This window comes from Peromyscus californicus, unplaced genomic scaffold (assembly GCF_007827085.1).
Source record: "Peromyscus californicus insignis strain IS unplaced genomic scaffold, ASM782708v3 Scaffold_13__1_contigs__length_99412109, whole genome shotgun sequence".
Taxonomy (NCBI): domain Eukaryota; kingdom Metazoa; phylum Chordata; class Mammalia; order Rodentia; family Cricetidae; genus Peromyscus; species Peromyscus californicus.
The window spans coordinates 52,452,453-52,479,989 of NW_026294424.1; the positions used below are offsets into that span (position 1 = coordinate 52,452,453).

The following is a 27,537-nucleotide window of genomic DNA, read 5'->3' on the forward strand; positions in this document are numbered from 1 at the left end:
CTGTTATTAAGAATTCCAGGCAGCTAATAAGCAGCATTTAGTATATACATTATGTATCATATGTCATATCATCAATATTGTACATTCCTTTAATGTGTTAGTTTTTTCTATGTGTGATGCACCATTAGCTTGTTCCCATAATGAACTTAAATTTGTTTTCATTTTATTATGTAACTAAGATAACTTGCAAGTCTTATGCACAGTAGATGTGACCAGGCATTGTCACTAGCAGAGGTACTTGTTGGCTCTAGTTGGGTAGTTTTACAGGATAGCTAATAAACAAAATAAACTTTACACTTGACCTTAATGTGTTTGATTGAACTACAATTATGGTAAACACATGTAGTTGAGTCTTTTGATTTATTTCCCATTAATAGGATAAAGAAAGTTTTACAGGTCATCTTACTATGTACCTTACTTACAATGTCAAATAGAGTTTTTATTGGAACAAAGTAATAAATACTTTGTAATTTCCTAATACCACATCCAAATTCTTGATTAACAGCTGCACTGTTTGTAACTGAGTGCCAGCAAACACAGGTTTAAAAGTCTACATCATATGGACTTGATTTGAATGTGTTATGTCATTTGGATGAAGTATTTCAATAACATCCTTTCACAATGGGTTGATTCAGTATTTTCTCCCCAACTTGCTAGCCCTTGTTTTTTTTTATGAAATCTATTTTTGAAAAGTGTAAAAACTACTCAATGGAAAAATGTTGAATATATAAAACTAGTCTATATGATTTTAATGCATGTTGGATAAAATTTGTGTTTTCTTACCTTTCTTGCATAAGTAGATTTTTTTGTTTTCAATAAGAAAGGTATAAACTCTAGGCTTTGTCTTAGTTAATATATATTTATCCAAATATATTTCTACCTGTTTAATAATTTTGTATTGAATTCATGTCTATAAATTTTTAAGTATGTGTTTTATAAAATAAGATCATTTAAAATCTTATATCTTAGTGACATTCAGAATCTTTTCTTTTACAGCCATTTCGTAGAGTGACGTTTTCTGTTGTGAGTCAGCCTCAGGACCCACATCAGGGGTCACTGCAGAGTTGCTATGACAGCGGGCTGGAGGAGTCAGAAACACCAAGCAGTAAGAGTTCATCAGGGCCAAGACTGGGTGCCCTTCCACTCCCAGAGGACAACTATGAAAGGACCACGCCGGATGGCAGTGTTGGTGAGGCAGAGCATATGGAAAATGGTAGGGGCAAACACAACATCCACACACATAATCACGCTAGGCAGCCAGAATAATTAGGCTTGTGAAAGTTAGTCTAAAATAAAAACAAAGCAGATTACACCAAAACTATTTAAAAATATTAAATACTCTGTAAAATTCAGAAATGACAAATAAAGAAACATAATTCTGTAGATAAAATTCATAAAATTATGCCATCATTTAGAGTAGCTCATCAGAAATAAATGAACCAAGAAACAAATTAGAACAGTTCCTGATATGAAAATGCTAAACCAGTGCACAATTGCTAAATAATAACAACTAAGGGAGGCCTTATTTGGCTTTTTTCTTCTATTCATTTTTGTCATGCAACTATTTCTTCAATTGTCACAAACCAATCTTAGTGAAAGGAAATGACCATGAACACATTTTGCTTGAGTTTTACCTTTCCTGAATATTCAGCAATGCATTTTCAACCCTGTTTGTTTGAATGCCAGGTGAAATGGGTGAGACGTGAGTAGGAGTGTCTTGCTCTCGTTAGTGTGCAGTAAATACCATTAGCACTCCTCTCCCCTTAAAGTAGATGGCTTATCCCAATTTTTGCAAGAGAACAGAAATAAAACAAAATATAATTCTCCTTACTCTTGCCTCATTGTGAGGCGATTCTCATAATTGTCACAATTCTCCTTTATGCCTTTTTGTATGTCATAAAATGATATTTCAAACAATACATGTAAATGCTTTCACATTTGCTCATGTTCCTAAAGACAATTGTGGTATTTATTTTCTGGATTTTGAGTACCAAGTAAACATTTGAGGAATATGTTTATGCCAAACAGTGGAGTGCCAAAGCTCTTCCTAACTTTATTATTGTTTCCAATGTGAAAGAGATACGGTTATATATCAGGAAAGGCAAGGGAGGTGCATTCATTTTGTCTGTAGCGAATAGTTAAAATTTATGTCATTCATGTCATTCACCACCTCAATCCACTAATGAAAAAGGATCTTTTTTGCTTGCTTTATATCAGTTTTATCAGTGGTGGCATGCAAAGATGGTATATTAATGCAAAGGAAAACAAGCTTGTTTTTAAAAATTTTACCTGTGAATATTAAAATCCATCAATGAATAAATCAAAAAGTGACCCCAAGTGAAGTAGTCTAAACTAAATTGTAGTAAGTAATTATCTTTCTACATTATTATTAGATTTGATACCGGAACCTACTGATTGACATCCCTCTTGATCAATTATTCAGATTTTTAAATGGCATTTTGCCTCATGGCTATTAGGCTTGCTTATCTGTGTGTATGGTGGTGTGTGCTAATGTGGAAAGGAGTTTGATGTGGTCTTTCTAAAAAGCAACATTTTGTCAGTAATATTATTAAATGAGTATAACATTTTGGTCTGGATTAAAATGATGCTGAGTATATATTTAAGGCAAGTATATTAACTACTTGAGCAAAAAATAAATATTAAATTAGAAAATAACTTATATGCAATTATATATAATATATAATCCTTTTTAGTAAGACAGGGTTCATTGCACTCGGGGCTTCTATTTTATATGAAATTATCTTCTGATAATAGCACAATTAATGTTTTTCCTATAAACAAACAGCATGTTGTATCACCAAACCTTTTTTTTGGGGGGGGATATCAGTGATTTTGGTAACACTGGCATAAAAAGCATAAAATTGGTGCTATTTTTCTGTTTGTTTTTTATTTCTTTAACTTCAAAGCCATTCCACGTTTTAAAAATAATCAGGAAACGATGCCTAATTAAAGTATAATTATTCTTGATGAGCCCACATAGGTCAATTTTCAGAAAACATGCATGTCATGAAAAAAAGGAGAGGGTAGTATATAAGTAGAACAGAAAGTTCACTGAAAAACATTTGCTAATGAAGGTTCCAGTTCTTTTTCATAACCATGCATTTCATAACCTATCAACAGAAAAAGCCATGGTAACATAACCAATTTTCCTACACATGACTAACACTTGATACACAGGGTCTATATAAGCGATTTGTCATTTGTTGCTGCCTGTGAACTATGTTGTACCTGATCTATATATAATTGCAGAAGGAGATGAGATGCGCTTTGAATCCAGACACAACAGTTGACATTTGAGTAACAGTTCTATTTGGATCTACGTCTGATAAATTCTCCTCTAGATATAAAGTGTGATTGTATTGCTTGAGTTCGGGTAATTTCATTTTCAATATTGATGGGCCATTATGACATAAATAGAATTGGAACTGAAACCTGTCAAGTATTCATTTATTATATTTAATTGGAATACAGATAATCTGTAGTTTTTTGCTTGGTTAGGCTTTAATCAGGATTTATTTTGATTTGCATTTGGATTCTCCACGAACATGCCATTTTGGTACGTGCTCTCCTATTTCCTAATTATTATTATTTCAAATATTTTCCTTCAGTTTTAACCTGTATGAAACTGTGTACAAATCACTACCTGTCTTGGATTAACTCTCTTGGAAAGTTTAGAAGATAGTTTGTAGCATGGTAACATATGGCATTCCAATGCCATGTCACAATCTAGAAATAAGTTAGGGTCAAAAATAAGATGTCAAAGATGCTGTGCCACGGAAGTCACTGAAACAGAAAAATTGAAATAAAAATGCATTGGGGTGTATTTACATTTTACTAAAATTTGTATTGATCTTTTTTTAACTCTTTATTAAAAATAATTTCATTAATAAGACCCATGACTTTTTTCCTATTTAGCTAGCTTTATATAGTCCTACTGTGAGGAAAAAATAGCACAGTATTAAAATGAACATAATTTGTTATAACCTGAATAAAGTAGAGTCTCACTATTTTGAAATTCCAAGGAATTTCTAGAAAGTTTAATAGCACTTATGCCATGTAGATACTTTAAGAAAATTACATATTTATCCATAAATAGGATTACCAATACATTCCTTTTTTAATTAATAATCATCAACATTGTGACTTAATGTTGATGTTTTATTGATAAAATTGATATAATTGGTTATTTGACAGTTTATTAAAATTTTAATGCAAGGATATATTTTAAAATATAAGAGTGTGGTACAAAGTTATGATAAAATGTTGGGTGATAAAAATATCTGAAACCTGTATCAAGTAATTGATAATTCAAGAAGGGAGTAAATATAGGCATAAAGGCATCATTACATTAAAGACAAATATTGACTACGCCTAGCTTGCTCTTTCTTAATAGCGAACTACTCTTCATAATTTCTCTTGAAATGGTATTTCACTTTCATTGGGGCTTTTGTATTTATCTTGGTCCTCATCTGTAAGCCCTGGTCTGTCTATTCCTTTAAAAGTCTCTCTCTGAATCAACTTTGCAAAGTCACTTTGCCTTTGCTATATAGGACTTTAATATATTTGGAGCACCAGAAGCTCAGATACAGAAAGCACTCTACTTGACTTCTAATTGAAACATTGTCATCAGTGGTGGCCTGACCACATAACTCTTCTGAGTTTGTGTCTGATTATTGTCATGGCAGTGAAATAAATTAACTTTGAAATCTCACTGTAGTCCAACAATCTATGATTTTTGACTTTACATCTGATCCTTCTATCTTTAAGTCTACCTTCATATTAGAGATATAGAGATAGATATACAGACAGCAGACATACAGACAGACACACACACATGCAGAGAGGGAGAGGGGAAAAGAGACAAGGAAAGGGAGAGGGGCATCGCCTAGTGAGGTGGGCAGTGAGTTTTATGTGTATTATGTGGGCAAGGCAGTAGTAATTCTAAGGCCTGCCTCACAACCCACATAACATCTGTGCATTCTAATAGTAGATTACATTTATCACATAAATCAAAGAAGAGGGCTGAGTCAGGGCTGTGATTTCTGATCAGGTGGGTGGACATGTTGGCATTACAGCAGGCCAGTGTGGGTGACAGTTTCGGAACCTCCTTCAAATCACACAATGCAAGAACCATCTGGAGATGTATTTCACCAGGACTTTAGTGCCCTTCACATACATTAGGTGTTATTAATTCATGCCACAGTAGAGGAAGGATTGTTACTTCTTGCTTGACATCTAAGTGGGTCAGAGTAAGAATGGACAAACGGTATGTACATTTTCTTTAGGTAAACTTTCATAATACAGCATTAGGCAGGCTTTAAAAAATTAAAGGAGGTGAGAAATTTGACCCTTCTAAGTCCTCAGTTAAACTCAATGAATTTATTTTTTCAGATCTTCATAAGTACATTTAACTTTTTCCAGTTATAATTTTGAATCCCATTTCTAAATTTTGTCAACCTTATATAAGGTTGACTCTATTACTTTATTCATGCCCATGTCTTGTCTGTCTCTTCATTTCGCATGCTTTTAGTAGCATTTAGAATACCTTGATCCTGGAAATTAAAACACGGTACAGTGCACGGCGAACCCATTTTCTCTTTGGCATTACATTTTCACATTACATTCAGATGAACATGAGCATTCATTAGGAAAATCTGTTTTCCTGTGGCCAAGCAAAATGAGTGTGGAAACCAAGCACATTTTTGTGTGGAGTCAAGCATCCTCTGTCTTCTCTTCACCCAATATCCATCTCTAGTGACAGCGGAAAAGCATTCTTGTGTAATTGATGTTATCATATGATGTTTTCATTTAGACTGGGCTGTGTAGCAAATTTTTTTCACCTATCTCCAGATCCTTATATATGTGTGAATAGCACAACTTTGAAATTCAAAATAAATATCTTGCATTATTTTCTATTGGAGGAAACTACTAAGGCTTGCTAAGGATTTATTTTCTGAGTTCTGCATATCTCCCTGTCAATCTAGTTGCCAGTATCTCACTGAGAGTATGTTTTTCTACTTTTCCAGCCATCTGAGACATGGCTCTATACCTCCCAAATGTCCTCAAGAAATCTGTATGTCTCCACTTCCAGACGATGACCTTGTTCTTCCTTCTTCCCAGTGATTAAACAGAGACAGTGATTAGAGATGTTGTCAGGACTCAGCCAATCAAGACTTGGGCTGCAGCTGTTCTGCAGCCTGCCAGTAAAAGAGCAGTACAAGCTAAAAGAATCTAAGACGATACTGTCCTAGAAGACACTGAGAGGTGCTGTGAACAGAATCTAGTGGCTTGAAAACAGGTCTTGAAGCCTAAAAGCACCATTTGAATCCTATTTCCATCTTTTTCTAAGAGTGTAACTTTTTAGCACTATACTTAGCCCCAATTTCTTCTAGCACAAACCCCAGCTTTGTAGAAGAAAATGATTCTGATGAGATAAATAATTTATGCATAAATATGATGTTAAATCTATTATATAAAAAGGTTAAAAGTTTTGCTATTATTTAAAGAGTTAGGAACAGTAATCTTTATTATTAAATTTAGGTGGATTTGATGTAACTTAATATCTGAAGTTACCATAAAATGTTTAGTCTTACAAAGACAGTATGTCAAAATTAACAGTCAAAATATTCTCACCATGAATAGTTTCTGCTGAATTTCTCTCCTGGTAGAGAGCCATGGGACGAACCAGGTGGAGATGGGGAAGAACAAAGGTACAAAAAGATTGGCAAGAAGCCTTCTGTTTTCTTGATATCAAATCAACTTGAATGTTTCTACCATCCAAGTTTGGGCAGTGCCAATATTAACCTTGTAGCACATTTTTTTTTCTTTTAAAAAAGTTTTTGCAGCTGGGCAATGGTGATGCATGCTTTTAATCCCATTACTCTGGAGGCAGAGGCAGGTGGATCTCTGTTAGTTCAAGGCCAGCCAAAGCCACACAAAGAAACCCTGTCTCGAAAAACAAAACCAACCAACCAAACAAACAAACAAACAAAAAACAACAGAAATTTTGCAGTTTATAGTTTATATTAATTTTTTTTCATTGACTCCATTATTCTTCAGGTATAGATTTCTCTTTGAATGGCTGCAAAATACTCACACTTACAGGGGAAATGAAATAAGAGTGTTCAGTTAATATGGTTATCCAACTCCCAGTCCTTTCTCTTCTAATCTCAGTATTAATAATTGATGCTGATAAAATGTGTGGCCATGTTATCCTTTTTATTCTAACCTTGTCCTTTAAAGCTACATCACTCCGCTGAACTCTTATGACATTTAAAAAGAGAATGAGCTCTCATCAAACCTCCAAGTGACTTTGGAGGTCCATTAGTGGGCTTGCTCCCATCAGACACTCAAAGCATGGGGTTCTGAGAAATTTTATCCCTAATTGAAAATGCATTGCTTGTTTAACTCCTTATTTAGTTAAGGGGTTTATTATAACCTTTCCTGCTTTTTCCTACAGGTACACACACACACACACACACACACACACACACACACACACACACACAGAGTCTCTGTCTTTTTGGCTCTGATTATCTGTCTGCTCTCTCTTTGTCTCTTTCTCTCTTCTTGTATTTTTCCCTCTCAGTTTTTACACAGAATATGTGTGAAAACACGAGATTTGAGAATAATCTTAAGTGGCCTATTCAGTGACAAAAGGGAAAAAGAAAAGAAAAGTGTAATTGGTCTTTGAAAGTGTAGTTAGTATGCCTAATCTCTGGGTCTAGCTCATAAACTGAGAAACTAATCTGTATCAATATTCCTCTTGTGGAGAAAAAACACTTTCTGTTTACCTCTTCTATTGCAGCTTTTTTTTAAAAAGCGAAGTGTTTTCTCCTTGAGTAAAGCCATGTAAAGCAATATCCCTTAAAACCCTTGTTTCATGATTATATAGAGACAAAACTATGGTTATTCATCTTGACTCAACAAACAGGTATTGAAATTGAAATATGACCAAGGCTTTTTGCGGAAGCTCGAGTAAATGGAAAAGATTCCCTGCTTTCAGAATGCAGTTTCTTTCTGCCTGGAGACGCAGCCTTTATTGTTGTGAATTAGATAGGATCCAGAAAGGAGCAAACCCACCAAGAAGTTCAGACTGATGCAGGAAACAAAGCAAGGAAAAAGACATTGTATCAGCAAACAACTATAAATGCATTTCTATTTTACAAACGAAGTTACAGGCTGTAAGAAGGCTTGAAATATTGCTTGCCTCATATCCTCTTCATCTGTGTTCAACTTAATTTAAATAAAATAATTACACTGTCTGGGAAGCTTTATGTTAAATCAGAGATCTTTAAATCATTCAGGTTTTATAAAGTCATTGTTAATATTTCTCCTTGTGTCTCTGTGTCCATGCTCGTGTGTATGGAGATATGGACATGTACATATGTGGGCATTCATGTGGGGGTGAGATAAATATTGGGTTTTCCCTTCCGTTGCAGTCCACCTTCCTTTTTTAGACAGTCTCACTGCACCTAGAGCTAAGCGATCTACTTCCCGAGCCTGCCTCTGAGCTCTAGGGACCCTGTCTCTCCATGCCTGTGCTAGGGTTACAGGTGCTGCACTGGCCTGGCTTTTCCACATGGATGCTGGAGATAATTTAGTCTCATTTTTGTGTTGCGAGCACTGTACCAAGGGAGTCACAATCTCGGCCTCTGAATCAATCAATCTCTCTCTCTCTCTCTCTCTCTCTCTCTCTCTCTCTCTCTCTCTCTCTCATCTCATCTCACTGTGTATGTATCACTGCCCTGAAATTGCTATTTAGACCAAATTGGCCATGACCCCACAGAAATTCATCTGCCTCTGCCCCCCCCCCCATGTCTTGGTATTATAGCCATGTGCTATCTTTCTTTTTAGTATATATTTTTTTCATTTTGTATACCAATCCCAGTTCCCCGTCCTTTCCTTCTCCCCGCTCCCCATCTCCCTCCATCCCACCCCCTATCCACTCCTCAGAGAGGCAAGGCCTCCCTTGGGGAGTCAACAAAGTCTGGCATACTAAGTTGAGGCAGCACCAAGCCCCTCCCCACTGTGTAATGGCCGAGCAAGTTATCCTGCCCTTGGGAATGTGTTCCAAAAAGGCATTTCATGCCCCCAGGGTAAGTCCTGGTACCACAGTCAGGGGCTCCAAAAACAGATCTAGCCACATACCTGTCTTAAAATCTGCTACTTTTCTATTTTTTCATACAATTTTTTGGTATTGACATAATTGGCAACAAAAACCAGATTCAGGTCTGCTCTATAAAACAAATTAATTGTTTACCAAAGTGGCCAATACTACATATGTTTATTCTTCCAATAAGGCCTTGCAAATTTAGTTAGACCCTATAAAGACTGTTTTTATGTCATCCCTGTGCTCAGGAGACCAGTTATTGTTCAGGTTTAGTTGATGAATATATTACATCACAGTTGATTGGATTCAACAAGCTTATTTAGAAAATACTAAAAAAAAATACTCCATTCTTTGTGTTCATTAGAAATTATTTTTGTATTGTGACACATTCCATTGTTATCTACAGTTTGGGCAGTTAGTTTGCTTTGTTTTAAAGTCTTGATTTGAGTAAGCTTTACTTAATTCTTGCAGGCAGAGTTTTGACATTGGGTCTTATTATCTTGTTTGCATTTCCAATCCTGTCCAGAAAACATGATTAACTTTCTGTTAAAAGTATGAGAAAATACTTGTGACACATGCAGATTTAAGTGCCTCCTCCAAACAGACTTTTACTGTTAATATGTAGCATTCTCAAGGGAAATGACCTTTTATACTATATATGTTCAAATGAAATCTATGACAAGCCTAAAGTTGTTTTAGAAATAAACAGATTATAGAATCAGCAGCAAGCTGTTTAAAAATCTTTTTCTTTAGTGCTTCTTATTTATAAATGTGTGGCCTGTGGTTTTCTTTTGTTTGTTTGCTTTTGTTTTTTGTTTTGTTTTTTTGTTTGTTTGTTTTTCAAAACAGGGTCTCTCGGTTGATTTTTTTTTTTTTCAATCTGGTGTAAAGTGATCATCATCTACTTTGGTGAGATCACTGGATACCAATACATGATCTACAACAGGCACATAGCTCTGAAGTTGCATTCTTCTGAGCCACACTGTCTTTTGCTGAATTGTGTATATTGTTTCTCTTCTATGTGAGGGCATATGTCACTGAACCCGGACCCACAGTGAAAGTTCATAGATGTTACAGTGGAAACTCTATACAATCCCAGAATGTGGAGTATTATAAGAATTCAAAGTTAAATGAATCAATTGATTTCAAATAAAACATTTAGTCCATTAAAATTCCAACTCAAGAGCCAAAGGTGAATGCTCTTTGCTTTCTATAGCCTTAAATATTATGATGTAGAATTTTGTGGACATATTAAATGTGTAAAAGTAGTATGAAAAGTTTAAATACTATAAGTAATATAGGAGGAGGTTTGATATACTGGAGGCATGAAGAATTGTAATCAAACCTTGAGTATGTGTGTGTACATATATGACTGTGTATACACAAAGATGTACACATTTGTACATCAATATACAAGTTATAGCATATACATGAATATGTATATTTGATAAACAGAAATATAGAGTTATTGGAAATAGTAAGTGATACCAGGAATTGCAATGGAGAGGGCAGGGAGCAAAAACTGCTGTTTGCCAACTTAGGTTAAATGAAAACAGTAGTACATTTCCATAGGAACGAGCATTGTTAAAACATGTCAAATTTAAGATGTCATTAAATAATATGGGTAATATTTATTAAGTCATGGGAACAATATATCTGAAACTTGGGGGTTACATAAGCATCAAAATTAAGGTTTAGGGGTCATTAGTATGCTGGCCGTGATGAATCGTTTGGAATAGGTAACACACTATTTATGCATATGACATCAAGTAAGAGTTGATACTGAAAGCAGGGTCCTAAAAGGTATTGGGATATAAGAGGATGATGGAGAACACAGTTTCCATTTGAAGTGACTGAAGAGTATTTTAAAAATAAAATAAAACAAATAAACAAAAAACATGTGGCAGATGAAAGGGATGAGTAATGATGAGAAAGTACTTACTGGATCCCTGACTCTGTAGGAATCAGTATTAAAGCAGAAAACGCAGTCGTTAGCATATCTTGGTTTGTTGAGAGTTTTAGAACACTAAGATAAGATGGTCAATTCTCTGTATTCTTATGTTCATTTATGCTCCATTCAAATTTCATTTTATGGCAAACTGCTTATAAACAGGGTCTGGCCCTTTTGTCTGTGGATGATATGCTTGAAATAATCTCTCTACTGGATGTCCAAAAGAATAAAACATGTTAAATTTATTTATAGGTGCCAAATAGGAGTCATTTATTTCTGATATAGAATTGGTGGAAGTTAGATAGCTGGGGAAATTGGAGATCAAAAATTGTATGATAAATACACAAGATGTATGAGAAATACCAAGATGAGGTCAGCAAAGGAAACCCTATGATTGCATCATTTTATATTAATCTTAATGCCCTGATGTCAAGAACTATAATTTATGCTTTCATTTTCAAGATACTTTGAGACAATGTTCTTCAGAGTCTGAAATCTCTAATAAATTACTTTTGCTGTCTTTTCTTAAATGCTGTAAATAATTTTTTTCAACAAAACTAGTTATAGTCTTCTATTTGGACTTTCAGCCATTATTTTATTTTATAGTGCTAAATAATGTTTACATTTCACATGATTGGGACTAAAGGAATATTTGAATTGTTGAAATTGTGATGAGATCAAGTCATTGATGACATTGCCATGGTCTTGTTCAAAACATTTAGGATTGAGATTCAAAGATTTTTGACACTGAGACAGTGAATAGTGTGATTGGATGTCATTACCACAATTGCAAGTAGATGTGCTTCAGAACAGAAAACAATAAAATTAAAATTGAAATGACAACTGCGTTTGAACTGTGTGGCACAATGATGTCTAAGTGCACCACATTTCACATATCCTTAACACCACAAAAGTGCAGTGTCAATGATGCCTCCACTGAATTGCAGAATCCACAGGAGGAGATGCCTCCAGATATATCACGTGTGTAGACTTACTAATAACAATTTGGCAGGACAATGTGGCTTCTTATGTTGTTTTATATATGCAAATTTAACCATGAATGCCATATAATTTTTCTTTCTGTATGTTCACTGTTGCTTAGTAGGAATTCATGGATAGGGATCATATTGGTGGAAGGCATTCTGTAGCTCAAGACAGGCTTACTATTGATAATCACTATTTAATAACTTCTCAGAAAAATGGGAGCTGATAAGTATTTGTTTTCTCGATATCTCTAGACTATCTGGAAATGTCCCTTTTTTTCCCCTCAGGATATTCTTTGTCCATTGACTTGGAGCAACAAATAAAATTATAGTAAGGCAAAGCTTGTACTAGAATTATCTTTCTAAATACATAAAACACACTTCTCTCAGGGCTTCAGAATCAGAGCCAAAGATGGTACCTAATTCTTAACAGTAAGAGTGTGTTGTTGGATTGCAGTATTGGTTCAATAAATTTAGAACAAGAGAATTTCCCTTTCTGGAGACAGGATGGTCATGCCTTTCTTCCAAAAGCAATAGCCTTTATTTAAGAGGATCAGGGAGAAATCACAGTACTTTTAAAACTATTCAGTGATGAGGATGGACTCAGGGGAGCTTTTGAGCTCAGACCCATGAGGTCTAAATGGGCCTGCAGAAGAACCTTGTCTAGACAAAGAAATCTGAAACACTGAGGACTTAGAATTCTTCCATTTAGTACCCTTATCAATACTGGATTCTAACCCAATTTCATGTCTCTAATTAAAGGTTATTTTCTGTCCTCTTTAGGCTTTAATCCCTTAATGGATTTGCATATTCTTTCTTAAAATATATAAATTATATTCTCAACATTAGCTTCAGAAATGTATGTATAATCAAACCTTGTGACTCCATACACCTGGGATACTCAATAAGCTGTCTTTGCAGTAACTTTAGCATTCAGGAAAAGTACTTCAATGTTTAAAGGCATTGGTGATACTCGACATCCAAATTACAGATAAGAACTATATCACTGATTGGTACACATTTGATGCAATAGGCATTAATCTGCTTCTCACTTGTAAAAAGCTCTGTCTTTAATTTATCAAATTGAAGGAAATTGAGTCTCAAGGTCCCATCTTTATTCTTTCCCTTTGCATCAGTTGAAGCAATGTTGAGGATACATCATCTTTGAGCAAGTGGCTGGAAGCAGCATGTTCACTCTGAAGCATATTTTATCAGAGATTTTCCCTTTCAGCTCACTGCCCTTTATGGGATGTGATCAATTGTATTCTGCCTTCACCATTTCTCTGTAAATTCAATTTTGAAAGCCTTTGCTAGTTTCCTGGACAACCTGGGTTCATCTCTTTCTCCAAGAATAATGAAGATCTGAAATCTAATTCTAGCCTATTTTTAACCCTAGCTTGTTTTTATCTTCTTTTGTGAAATCAAACCCACATGCTTTTCTTTTGCAGCACATGTCTGAGTATTCTTAGTGTCCTCAGGCTCAAGGAACCATTAAATTAGTTCTATCAATTGTCCATGGGTTTACAGCTGCTCAGGTGTGTTTTTCTTAGGTATCCAATATTTAATTTTAGAGCACAGAGAACAGAACTTTTGAGTAGATTGTTCTGCTTTTGGTATCTTAAATGTTTTTAAAAATAGAAGGTGAAATGCATTACCATTCTTACAGTAATGAAAAGCTCTGAGTTCCTCTGATAGTCATTTTATTTCTGAAGGAAAGTTAGGATTGTCCCAGAGTTAGAGCCTCAGCTTTCACACTTGATTTGTCTACTTCTAGAAAACTCATTCCTTTGCTTCCTAGACTGAACCCACCATTCCTTCCACTCTGTCTTACTGAAACCTTGTCTAAGGCCCTTTGGGAAATAAATAATTCATTTTCTTTATTGGAAGTCATTATATTTGTGTTATTTCAGATTATAATATTTCTCTTTTCCTTTGGGATGTCTTCTAGAAGTGCCTTCACAAATTTGCAGGTTTTTTTTAAAGGTCTCTTAAAATATAACAAATTCTACTATCTCACAACTTGTAATTTAATATATGTACTTGCCAACAATTAGAGCTACATGTCTCAGCTGTAGTCCAAAGCCCCATTAATTTGAACAAGAGATGCTGAGTTAATTTATGTACTGTTTCTCCATTTATGTCCACAAAACTATGACAATTTCTCTCTTTCTCTCTCTCTCTCTCTCTCTCTCTCTCTCTCTCTCTCTCTCTCTCTCTCTCTTTCTCTCTCTCTCTCTCTCTCTCACACACACACACACACACACACACACACACACACACACTGAAATTAAGCATTGGTACAGTATTGTTAATTAAGTGCTTAGTAATTTGCACAGCTGTTAAAATCATTCTGGAATATACGTCCCTTTTCTCTATGTTAAATCAGACTTCAGATTTATAATATTAGATACATGACTTTGGTCAACTCTTTGCTGCTATTATTTCTCTTTAGCCAGGAATGTGAGCTTTCTCTTGGCCCTGTTGAATCCTCTATTGGATTCCGATTCTCTATGCTTAGAACACATGGATTTTATTTGCTGTGTACATGTTCCAGTGTTTATTACAAATATAATTATGTCAGAACAATAGAAAAAGAAAACATTGTAATGTCACATTTGTTTTCTGTCAGTCAAATGGCTTTTATTTTCAAGAGTCCTGCATATGTTTTACTAAATTTATTGATGAGGAATAGTAAATGTCAGAAATGAGTATCTAATAAGATATTGGTCAATATCTGTTAAAGACCTTCAGTGCCAGGACCAGAGTAGTTCTCAAAGACATTACAAACAATACCAAATACTAAGGATAAAAGTAGAGCTTTGTAAAGATCATAACCAATATCAGAGAGTGGATAAAATCTGCCAATTAGGCACCCATTCACATCTCTTAAGCAGATACCCATTGAAACTGCTAATTAAACCAAATAAATTCATAACTCTAAAATCAACTTTTGTGGGGCATTTGAGATAATTTTAGGAGCACAGTGCAAAACATCCCATTACAATACAATTCAAGCATGAAAATATAGAGCAACTAAGTCATTGAAAGTGTTTCTTATGAAGGAGACAAATGAATTAGAAATGCATTCACTCATCCTCCTACACACACAGGAAACCACCAGGAAAGAATAGCAAGAAGTTTATAAGACAAATGGAACATCAGCATTATTAAATATCTAAAAATAAAATATCATCAGCATAAGGAAGAATTAGGATAATAAACTAATACCTTTATAGTACATAACGACCTTCTCGGGGATGTTACACATCCATCTGCTTTATGGAATCACCCTAATGAAAATAATATTATCTATATTCCCAGATGAAATGAGAATATATGTAAAATCTTAGGTATCTAAACTATACTAGGTGTTATTAATTTTTGCACTATTTTACATCTATTAGATAGAAATGACTACATTTGCATTATTTTATTTAATACATAAATAAACCTATTTAGCCAAGACAATTACTACTATTTTTTAGCATTCACTTTTAATTTATGAATTTGAAGATTTTTCTGCACATCTGTGTGCATTCATACCATGTGCATGCATGTGCTTGCTGAGGCCAAAGGGAGCATCAGAGGCCCTGACATTAGAGTCACTGAAATTTGTGAACCACTATGTGGGTACTAGGAATTAAGCTCAGGTCCCATGGAAGAACAACTAATGTTTTTAACCACTGAGCTACTCCTCCACCTCTAAACTATTTCTATTTTAAAAACACATAGATATGAAAAATAGTTTTTGTTTCATACACTTATTTGTTGTTTAATTCTGAGCAAAGCACTTCTGTTGCTGCCTCATTGTTTAAGGCAAGCAATAACTTCATGCCTGTCATCCTTTGTACAGAATTCTTCTTAGATGTTTGTTTACAAGGAATCACAGTGAGTTTGGCACAGTGGTACAAGTCTATAATCCCAACACTTGGGAGGTAAAGACAGGTAGACTCTGTGAATTCACGGACAGATGGTCTTATAGCAAGTTCAGGACAGCCAGGTCTATAAAATGATAACACGTCTCAAAAAAACAAACAAACAAATCTCAAAAATAAAAAGTACAAAAGAAAGCATGGTGTGTGTTTTTTCAGGCTTTGGCATAAATCAATATCTTATTTCATCATTATAACCAATCTGATCACGACTTTGACATGAGCCAGGTATTTATAAACTAAATTCAGTCACTAAACCAGAAAGAGACTAATAGGTGTGGTTTTATTTGTCTTAATTTTATTTGTTGATGGGTTTTAGAATAACAAGATAATATATGTTACCCCAGATAGAATGAATGTCAAGTTTATATTCACTTCTTACATTTGATGGTTCGATTTCATTGGTATTTTACACACACACACACACACACACACACACACACACACACACACACACACACACACACACCGAGGAGGCAGTGCAGTGCAAGCGCATAAGGCTATGTAAGGAAACTAGGAAATTATTCATTAGGATTAGATTCTAAATTTATTTTCTAGACTTCAAAATAAGGTAGAAACAAAACAATTCCCTTTCAATTAGAAAGACTATTCAGTGAAGTAAATGAAAAATGATGCTTGGACAAGTTATTTAATACAATTAACATTGTGTCAGTAGGGCTGCATGTTTCTAATCAGGTAAAAGGTCAGCTAAATTTATAAAATCGGAATTTTTTCTAAAAAATTTCTCTTTATAAATGTAGTAAATATTTCATATGTGTATCACTGCCTTAAAATTTCTAGAGAACCCACATAATATTTATCATATATTAATAAATTAAAAAATGTTTTAACTTTTTAAGACATGGGCACACATGTGCAACACGTCCCCACTCTCTAGAGAATGCTTACTTTAATTATACTTACCAATGATCTAAATTATTAGGCTTGCTTAAACTTGCTTAAGCTAATAAGACTCATTAGCTCTAGTTACCAGTTCAAATAAAATGGAAAGCATTTCAAATAACTATCATGAAGATATGGAGAAGGAATACATATTGTGTACACAGAAAAAAATGCATCATTTCTCACTCTTACTACTGTATCTTATTGAATCATTCAATAATTAGGAACAGTTATACCTTACAGAAATGTATTTATAACTCATTGGAGGCAGCCTTTGAGATGTGTAATTTTTCCTTCTAAAGGAAGAATGATTTTTAAGTTTTAAATTAAAGAGAGAAAAATAAATTTTAACAGAATGCACATACGGAAAAGATGTGTGTCTCAGACGGTAAGGTAAAAATACTTGTTTCCACTGAGAAGCTGGCATTGTTAGTTTGCTCATAATTGACCTAGTCATTAAGCAACTCTCAGCCCCCATCTGTCCCTGCTGCTCTTTTGCTATCATCAAATACATCTTCCCATTAGTGAAGAGGTTTCCATTTTCTTCCTGAGAGGAAGCAGGGCATCTCTGAAGTGGATAGGGTTGTTCCCAACTTCAACAGGGAGAAAGAGAACAGAAACCACAATATAGAAGCATAGCAAGATGTCTGCCTCCAGGATCTTTTCATTTGAGCAGCTGAGAAACATTACTACATGTTATTGCTAAGACACACATTATTATACTAAGTGAAGGTTACTGCCCTTGATTCCCAAGACCGAAAGGGTACATTTTTAATAAATTTTGCACTTCATTTAGCTGGTCTCCTTATTGATTGGACTTTATGAATTACCTAGTTGTACCTGATGTGCATATCTAAGGGCAAAGTTTTTAGCTTATGGAATAACATACAGAGAATTTGGCTTTTAAGTTACTGTATAGTTTTGATATACGTTCTGAAATTTATGAATGAACTTTAAGAAGACAGAACATTGCATTGCTCACTGTGAAAACACACACGCACACACACACACAAACACTCACACATCTCAGGTCAGATAGTAGACTGGACTAAACATGTTAGAACCTGTCTTTGAAATTACTTGTGTAATGAAGCATATGTTCAGAAATAATTTTCTTTTGGAAGCGATCAGCTAAATCAATGGCTTAATACACTGCAAACTTGACAGTGTGCTATCTTATGAAGAGTTGGATATTTAAAGATGTAATATACTCTACAGTAAAATGCAGTTAGAAAATTTGTAGTATATGCACCTTGAAAATTAAGTATCTTTTCTTAATATTTAATACACCACCATGGTATACGACATAATGCTTTAGCTAAAATGTTAACAAAAAACCTATAAGACTTAACGTAAGGAATTGTTTTCCTAACTTTTTCTAGGGTGTTTTGCCCCATCAAGAATAAGATGTGATATTGTCCATTTGCAAATGTACAAGGATATATTGGAATATTTAAAATACTGCTTCAGAGCTATTTCACCGGATGATCTCAACTATTTTTTTCATTTTAAAATACCTTTTATACCTAATGCTCTTTTTTAGAGATTTATTTTTTTCTTACATACAAGCTTAGGAAAGTGCTTAGACTTGGCAGTGCTGATACGAATGGATTTCAGAAACAGCAACAAAACCTCTTGTCTTCGGATGGATGCAGACAACGTTTGTATTTCAAGTTTCTGTTGAAAATCTCCGGTAATCCAATGTAAAAGCATCAGTTATTCATTATAACCATTTCAGTATTGCAGTATATTAAGTTTTTATGCTCTTTTTCTTAGCACTGGAAGCCAGCCATAACTGTCCTTGGCTTCTACAATGCTTGTTATAATAAAGTCCTTTGGATATTCCTGGTAATAATCCTTTGTGGATGCAAATCAAGATAGACCCAACTGTTTACTGACTTCTCTTTAATAGTGAATTGTATTCTTGGGAGATTCCAGCAGTTATTTTTCTATGGAAGTAAAGGTTTAGTGTTGAAATAGTACTTATTTATTTATTTATTTATAGCATTGAACAGTATCACAGCCATGCCTAAGAAAATTGCTTCATAAAATGCTTGGTAATGTAAATGTGAGAATGAAAGTTATATATCGTATGATTTATTGAAATTATGGCTTGTAGGAACATGATCATCTCTATAAAGGAATCTAATATACATGTTGGGGAATAGTCCAATGATGTCTAGTAAAAAAGGATGCTGCTGTAATATCTGCAAAGCAGGTACCTGTCCAGATTTATGCCCTTGGCATTTCTAATCATGCATGGCCTGGCTGTGCAAATCTGAATTTGATGTAGGAAAATTTAAAATAAGCATTTATTTCTGAAGCATTTTTCTTCCACAGAAGATAACATTCTAAGGCTATCCTGCTTTTGATTGATTTCCTCATCCACTTCTTACATTAGAAAGAAATGGATTTGCCTGTTTAGAGTAGGATCTTTAATTGAATTCATAACAGAGGAAACCTAGGTCAACGATGATATGGCCTGGAATCTGAATCTAGTACCTACCCCAGACAGCTTAGTATGGCAGGTAAGAGGACTCGGGGCTGCACCAATATTCTCTATGGATATAATATTGAAATATGTTTAAATTATTTTGTGTTCTACCAGAAATTAAACCTTTAAAGATATACTTGAGGAGTAGTGACATGGGAGGGGTTTGAGGGACGGTAGCTGAGAAGTAAGGGAGAGGGAAAACTGATGTGTCTATTTTAGGATCGGGGATTTGCTGTGAGATTGTGTCTCCTAGTAACATCAGAAGCTACATTCATTAAGTCTCACCAACATGACTGCCCCAACATGAGCTGAACAAGGATTACATCGATGCACATGACAAACTGGATAGAGAGAAGCCCATGGGGCTTCAACCCCACACAAAAAATATAGTCAACCAAAGAATGCTGGGAACAGGAGAGGTGATCCTCCCCACGGAACAGCACACCAACTGGTCAACCGTGAGCCCTGAAAACGTACATACAGGCAGTAGCATACAGATGAATAGTTATATTTAGGAATATGTACGTATGTACATACATATGTGCATGCAATAACAATTAGTGAAAACAGAGACTATGAATTTGAAAGTGGAGATGGGTGTAGTGGAGGGTTTGGAGGGAGGAAAGAGAAAGAAGAAATGTAATTAAATTATAATCTCAATTTTGAAAGTCTATTTAAATTAAAAACATAATAAAATAAAAAAAAGAATTAAAGTGTGTAGCTAAAAAAAATTGTTGGACTTTTCCAGATTTTCCCTCTTGTCTTGATTTTATTTTAGTTTCTGTCATGGCGTTTTCAGAGTTTGGTTTGATTGAAACTCCTTTTGTGTAGTCTAACGTATGTGGTCAGTAATTTGGAATTGAAAATAGGATTTTGAGTTAAGCTTTTAAAGATGAAACTCTCTTTAATGGTTGGGAATGTTGTTCAGTGGTAGAACACTTGCCTAGCATACATATGGGCCTACTTTTGATCCCTGACATTGCCAAACAAAACAACATCAGTGACTATTCAAATTGAAAATTTAAAGGATTGAGAATCATTTAGCCACAGAACGTAAAACTTCATAAAGTTACGTTTTTAAACATAGAAAAAAAAATGGGCAACAGCAAACCATGAAATTTTTTTGTGTGCATGATGTACAAATAGAGAGTTTAAAGGACAAAAATGTAGTTTCTTCTTTTACAATATCCTTAAAATAAACCCAGTTATTGTTTTCTTACAGTGGAATTCATGTGGCATATGGCTTCTTTTCAAGTTCTCTCCATCCAGGAAATGCTTTACTTAACAAGAATATAAAAGAGCATGTAAGTAGAGCTGGTGGAGGGGGAGAAATAGGTCTTCCACATATATTAGTAGACCAATCTACTGTTTATTAAATTTGCTGATCATCCACCAGTGAAGACAGCTGATTGAAATACAAAGACTTCAGCAGTTATGCGGAAGTATGAAAACACAAGCACATGGCCTCCTCTTCTGCAGATTTATCATCTGTCAGATTTCTCAAGAGTATACCATATTTTATAGGCTTGAAATAAAACATTATGAATACATACATATATAATGAAAAAAAGATATATGATTTGAGGGAACAGCATTGCCCAAAGTTAGCATTTTATTTCATGTGATTTAAATTATGGTATTGAAAAAGGTGTTCTGTGTGTTAGCTGAATTCCACCTCTAAGCATATTGCTTATCTGTTTGGGTGGATGTGAACAGGTTGAAGGGGAAATAATTTTTTAAAAAAAGTTTTAGCAAGTGTCTGAGATGCTTTGTAGCCAAAGAACAACTTGTATTTTAAAAATAAATTAAAATGCATTAACTACGAACAGTGAGCAGAGTATTTCGAGTGAAGGATGGGGTGAACAGAATGTTGTGATTCGCTCCCATTCTGCAGACCTATGAATAATCATTCCTTGAGGTTTGAAGATTATAAATAACAGTGCTGAGTGGAGTTATTTCTACTTTACAAAGGAAATCATCCATTTTGTTTTCATTTTCACGTGGGTAAACTCAAAATGGATTTGCGTAGCTTCTGCTAATTGTATCCAAGACCTAAGCCTTTTTCAACAAGAGAACTGCTTCCTGATTGTGAGTGGATTCCTGTGTTTATGTGATAAAATTGACTCAGGACTGACAACTGTGGTTTGCCTTGGCAAGGTTAGACGATGGTAGTCGCTGCTAAGGGGAGGTAGGTAACAAAATATGAGTTGTAAAGTAAGATACATAAAATAAAAAAATGCTGAAAACAAATTGAGTTCTAGGGATGAATGATTGGGGAAGGATATATTGACTTAGGTTTTAAGTCTCAGTATAATAATGTTAACATTTCACGTCAGTTATGCTACAGTGTGCTTTCAGAAATGCACTCCCGGTGGAAATGAAAGTTCTTAAGCAATGTTCAATTGCATATCTTGAGCTAATTGTGAGATCTAGATGATGTATGCCATTGGCATAAAAACATAAACAACAAAACAACCACTATTTTTAATAACCTAAATTACCATTATATATAAGATCATAATGCAAAGGATATAAAATATTTGTTTTAATTGTTATATAATTTTAAAACAAAATTCTTTTGAAAATGATTTCTAGGTATATTGGTAGGATGGACGGTGCATGTATGTACGTATACATTTATTCAGTATCAGACCTCCTAGCTTTAGGCTACACAATGTGAGGATGGATGTGATGATATATTGTGTCTCCCAATATATTGTGCACCCTAATAAAGCTCATCTGAGGATCAGAGGAAAAAGCCAGCCACTATATTAAACATAGAAGTCAGGCAATGGTAGCACATGCTTTTTATCCTAGCATTCGGGAGGCAGAGATCTCTGTGGGTTCCAGGCCACACTGGGGAACAGAGCCAGGCATGGTGACACACGCCTTTATCCCAGCACTAAGCATAGAGGTCTGTAGGTCTGTACACACAGACAGGAAGTGATGTAGCTTGGCGGAGAGAGGAAGTGAGATGTAGAACAGGAAGGCATATAGGTGTGGGTATAGAGGAAGTAGGTCTCTTTGGCTGAGGATTTCCAAGTGGTAAGAATGTGGCTGGCTTCTTTCTGCTTTTGTGATCTCTCAGTTTTTCACCCCAATATCTGGCTCCAGGTTTTTATTAATAAGACTGTTTAGCAATTTGTCTTACAGATGGATATCCTAAGATGTCTTGCTCACCAGAGTATCTCCAAATATTAGGATATTACCCGGTATATAATAGATAGTCACTAAAATTTCTTGAATACTGCCAGGCGATGGTGGCTCGCGTCTTTAATCCCAGCACGTGAGAGGCAGAGGCAGGCAGAACTTTGTAAATTCAAGGCCAGCCTGGTCTACAGAGTGAGATTTAGGAAAGGTGCAAAGCTACACATAGAAACCCTGTCTTGAAAAACAAACAAACAAAATTTTAAAAAAATTTCTTGAATACTGAATAAAATATTGCTTTCTAGATCTAGGTTTTATCCACATTCCCATTTTTTTCTTTGCTTGCACTTGTGTTTATTTAGTTTAATTGTGCTCAAAATTACTAATTACCATGAAATAGACTGTCTTTTTTTTTTTAAATTACGAGAACATGTTTATTGATAATACCCTGAAGATACATCACTTCTTCACTGTTTGTGCTAAAACTGTACGGACTCCATACACCCCTGAGAAAGCATTGAATTAATACAACTCAAACTTATTTTCTAAAAAATAAAATTAGTTGATGTCATGTGACACAGTCAAATATACAAAAGAGAAGTCCGAGACTGGAGGAGAGAAGTATAAAGATGACTAAGTGTGTCTGATGACATCAAGTGGGCGAGATTTAACAAAGATGTCAGAACAGTTAGTGATAACAGTTAATGATTTATGCATGTTAACTTTCTGATTTCTGTAATTCTAGTGTGGCAATGACTGATTTTATTGAGCAAAGAGTATATGGGAAGTCTGTTACATTCGCAGTTTTTGTGTGTTTGTTATCATTTCAAAAACTAAGGTTTTTTTAAGATTTTTTTCATTTAATAATTAATTTAATTTTACATATCAGCCACGGATTCCCCTGTCCTGCCTCCTCCCACTCCCCAGCCCTCCCCCATAATCCTCCCCCTATTCCTACCTCCTCCAAGGCAAGGTCTCTCCTGGGGATTCAGCTCAGCCTGGTAGATTCAGTTGAGGCAGGTCCAGTCCCCTCCTCCCCACACCAAGGCTGAGCAATATGTCTCAGTAGAAACCCTAGGTTCCAGAAAGCCAGCTCATGCACTAAGGACAGGTCCTGGTCCCACTGCCTGGGGGCCTTCTAAATAGTTCAAGCTAATCAACTGTCTCACTTATCCAGAGGGCCTGATCCAGTTGGGGGCTCCTCAGCTATTGGTTCATAGTTCATGTGTTTCCACTAGTTTGGCTATTTGTCCCTGTGCTTTTTCCAATCATGGTCTCAACAATTCTTGCTCATACAATCCCTCAATGTATTTTGTTTTCTTTCTGGGTTATGGGTAGGGATGATAGTGGATTTAGGGAAAGATTTGCTAACATATGCATATGAAAATGTTCTTTATCTTTGTTTCCTAGATAGTTCTTTTTCTAGCATCAGATATCTGTTTTAAAATTCACTCGTCACCATATTGAGCTTCCTTACCAGTAGGGATTCACTTCTGCAATTTGCATTTATTTTGTTATTTTTCCTCCTGTTCCTACTGCCTAACTGTACTCTACTGGCAACCATTCATTCTTTCTAAATATGCAGTTCACCTCTTATATTATCCTAATTCTTTGTTCCATGTGAAAAGATATATATTTCATTTTAATCTTGTCCTTTCTCTTAGATCACTAAGTGACTAGCCATACCTGTCTCTCACTGCAATGGTTCCTAAGTTCCATCACCTGTATTTCTTTACATTTTTACCAATTCTTCCCTTAAAGTTCGATATAAATAAGAGCTTCTTAGCATTGCACATTGCATCTCTATCTTAGCACGTACTTCTTCATATCACACCGTGTTAACATCTATCATGCATCTTGTGAGATATGGTCCCAATAAGCAGAGCTTATATTGTTACAATTACCACTCTTACTAATCAAGCTCAATTTGATAGGACATTTTCAGACTATAGTGACACATCTTCAAGAGTCAAGTCCATTTTCATGATAATGTTAGGATGTATACTCTGAACTCTCATTCACTCATGCATAAGAGAAGTCGTCTGAAGCTGTAATTTTCATTTCTCTCATTCCAGGGAGTTCTCTCCTCTGCACTATCAATTAACTGACTCTAACATTGCAACACACTGAATAAACAAAAGATAGGTGAATGCATCCTTCTTGTACCAAACTAGTCATTAAGAGTTGCACAAGCACAAACAATGCCATTCATTTTATAGGTTAAAATATGGTAGTATTTCATAAAATGTCTGTCGGTATATATAAACATATATACTGTATATGTATATTTTGTGTTATATATATGTGTATATATATATATGTATATATATATGTACATATACAAAATTTGTTTTGGCTATTTTCAAAAACACCAGTAATTGTTTAGAGAGTGTACTAATTTCAGTTCAGAGTGTAGTGAGTATCAAGAGCCACACCCCAGATAAGCACAAATATTTCATTCAGTGTAGTTTCAAAAGTGTACAGCAGTCATGAAACCCAGGTGTTTGAATCCCCATTGCTAGGGCACAGCCTAGAATACACTGATCACTGATGAAACCTTGAAAGACCAAACTGAATTATTAAACTGATGATATCCTCGGTAGTAGATATTTTATGTGTACTGGTGAGGTCTCAAACAGTACTATATTTACTTTTTAAAATAATACTACGTATTGCCAGGCAATGGTGGCACACGCCTTTAGTCTCAGTACTTGGGAGGCAGAGGCAGGCAGAACTCTGTGAGTTTGAGGTGTTTGTTGTACAAAGCAAGTTCCACAACAGCCACAGCTGCACAGAGAATCACTGTCTTGAAAATCAATCAATCAATCAATAAATAAACTAATAAATGTATTCATACATGATAAATAAATAAATAAAATAATAATAAAATAAAAACCAAGTTTAGGATAAGATAAGAAAACTCAGTAAAAATATAAAGTTTTGAGGGGAAAAATAAAGGTTTTATTTTTATTGAGCAAAATCATACATGGATTAAAGTAAAATGAGCAGCAGCAAACATGACTCATCACATTAAATAAATTATAAGCAAGTGCTTAGGTTATCAGTTTTATGTAAAGAAGGGTGAACCATACTAATTTACTTATACATTGCCAGGTTTTTTGAAATAATATATTTAAAACATTATAGACTCGAAACCGAGTGAAATAATATACCTTTTCTTCTTTTTATGAAAACACAATTTTTCTCGTAGAACATATCCTGATAATGGTGCTCCTTTTCTACTCCTCCCAGTTCCTCCCCATCTTCCCTCCCGTCTGGATGCACTCCCTCTCTGTCTCTCATTAGAAAACAAACAGGCAAGCCACACATTTTATCCCAGACAAAGGCAGGCAGATCTCTGTGAGTGTGAGGCCATCCTGGTCTACAGGGTAATCTCCAGGACAGCCAGGACTATGCAGAGGTAGAGAAATCCCATCTCAAAAAAAAAAAAACAACCAAACCAACAAACAAAAAACCACAAAGCAAAAAAACAGGCATCTGAGAGATAATAATAAAATACAATAATATAACAAACTATAGTAAGATAAAACAGAAACTAAACATTGGAACTAAATAAAAAAGAATGATAGGAGCCTAAGAGAAAGCCCAAGAAACAGACCCATTTGTTCTCACACTCAGGAATCTCATAAAAACACTAAGCCAAAAACCATGATATATATACAAAGAGCCTGGTGCAGACCTACATACCAGGTCTAGAAGTTTTGAAATGTTTTAGTTGAACTGGATCTTCAAATATTAATAAAATTATAACCTGAGAAACTTTTTATCATAATAATTCTCAGAGTTGTACACGATAATACTCTAATTATCATTATGAAAACTAATTGTGAAGAAATCATGTATAATATTAAAAAAAAATCAATGAAGAACATTTTTAGTTAAATAAAAAAGAATGAATGTTTTTCTTCTGGAGTTAAGAATTTTAAGCACCATATTGTTAACATCAATATATAACACTTTGAGTTTTCATGTATGTGTATAAATGTATCTTTCCATATCTATATATTAATCTCAAATCTAATTATAATGCAATTTAGTAATAGTGGCTAAGGATTACACTTAAATCATATTTACAATGCTTCTAATCTCATAACTACTTAATTGTTTTATCAAGTTGTTTTTATTAATTTTCGTTGATTTTTGTCAGCATTAAACTTTGAAACTTATTTCTTGAAAGCTCAGGACCATGATGTACTATAGCTTAGAATCCTAACAATGCCATTGACCTTTCCCTAAAAACCGAGCTAAGAATAACATTAAAATCTACTATTCTTTCTTCTCCTCCACAATTTTTATTGGTTTTTAACAAGCTTCAACTGGAACTAAAAAATGTTTTCTTTTTACATTTTTTATGCATTTTCTTCTAAATGATCTCAGTAGTTAAATACTGTTTAATACCATTATCTGGGGCTTATATAATTATACATTGTATTGTGAAATGCTGTTTATTCCTTTCAAAAACCAAGTCCAGCCGGGCGGTGGTGGCGCACGCCTTTAATCCCAGCACTCGGGAGGCAGAGCCAGGCGGATCTCTGTGAGTTCGAGGCCAGCCTGGTCTCCAAAGCGAGTTCCAGGAAAGGCACAAAGCTACACAGAGAAACCCTGTCTCGAAAAACCAAAAAAAAAAACAAGTCCAGCCATCCCTATGACAGAACAGTGTATTCTGTGAAGTGACCTACCATCCTATCCTTTACAAAAGTTCTGAATATCTTTCCCTGTATGGCAACTTTTGTTGCAACTGAAGGTGACCTAATTTCACTGTTAAAGTGAATGAATGTGGTCCACCCTCTCAACACTCTAGACCTACCATAATTCAACAGGCATAAGCATTGTGATGACTAAGATAATCTTTTCTATATTATTCAGCAGTTATTACCAAGACATAAGATGAGAGAAAACCCAAATTATCTCATTGCCTAAAGCATGGAGTCACACAAAGAATACACTAGGTAGTTCTGTGCCTGTAAGTGACC

General features: G+C 34.8%; 1 protein-coding gene across 6 annotated transcripts in view; it reads left to right on the forward strand.

Moving 5' to 3' along the window:
* Pcdh7 (protocadherin 7) overlaps positions 1-27,537 on the forward strand; it is a 422,637-nt gene that overhangs the window by 205,903 nt on the left and 189,197 nt on the right. For 2 of the 6 annotated variants that reach the window (XM_052734955.1, XM_052734952.1), the window contains exon 2: positions 997-1,213. The exons of 1 other annotated variant lie outside the window; for it this stretch is intronic. In XM_052734955.1, the coding sequence (XP_052590915.1) occupies positions 997-1,213 (217 nt within the window). The remainder of the gene's footprint in view (positions 1-996; positions 1,214-27,537) is intronic. 3 more of the 6 variants (XM_052734956.1, XM_052734953.1, XM_052734954.1) reach the window with 2 other exon arrangements.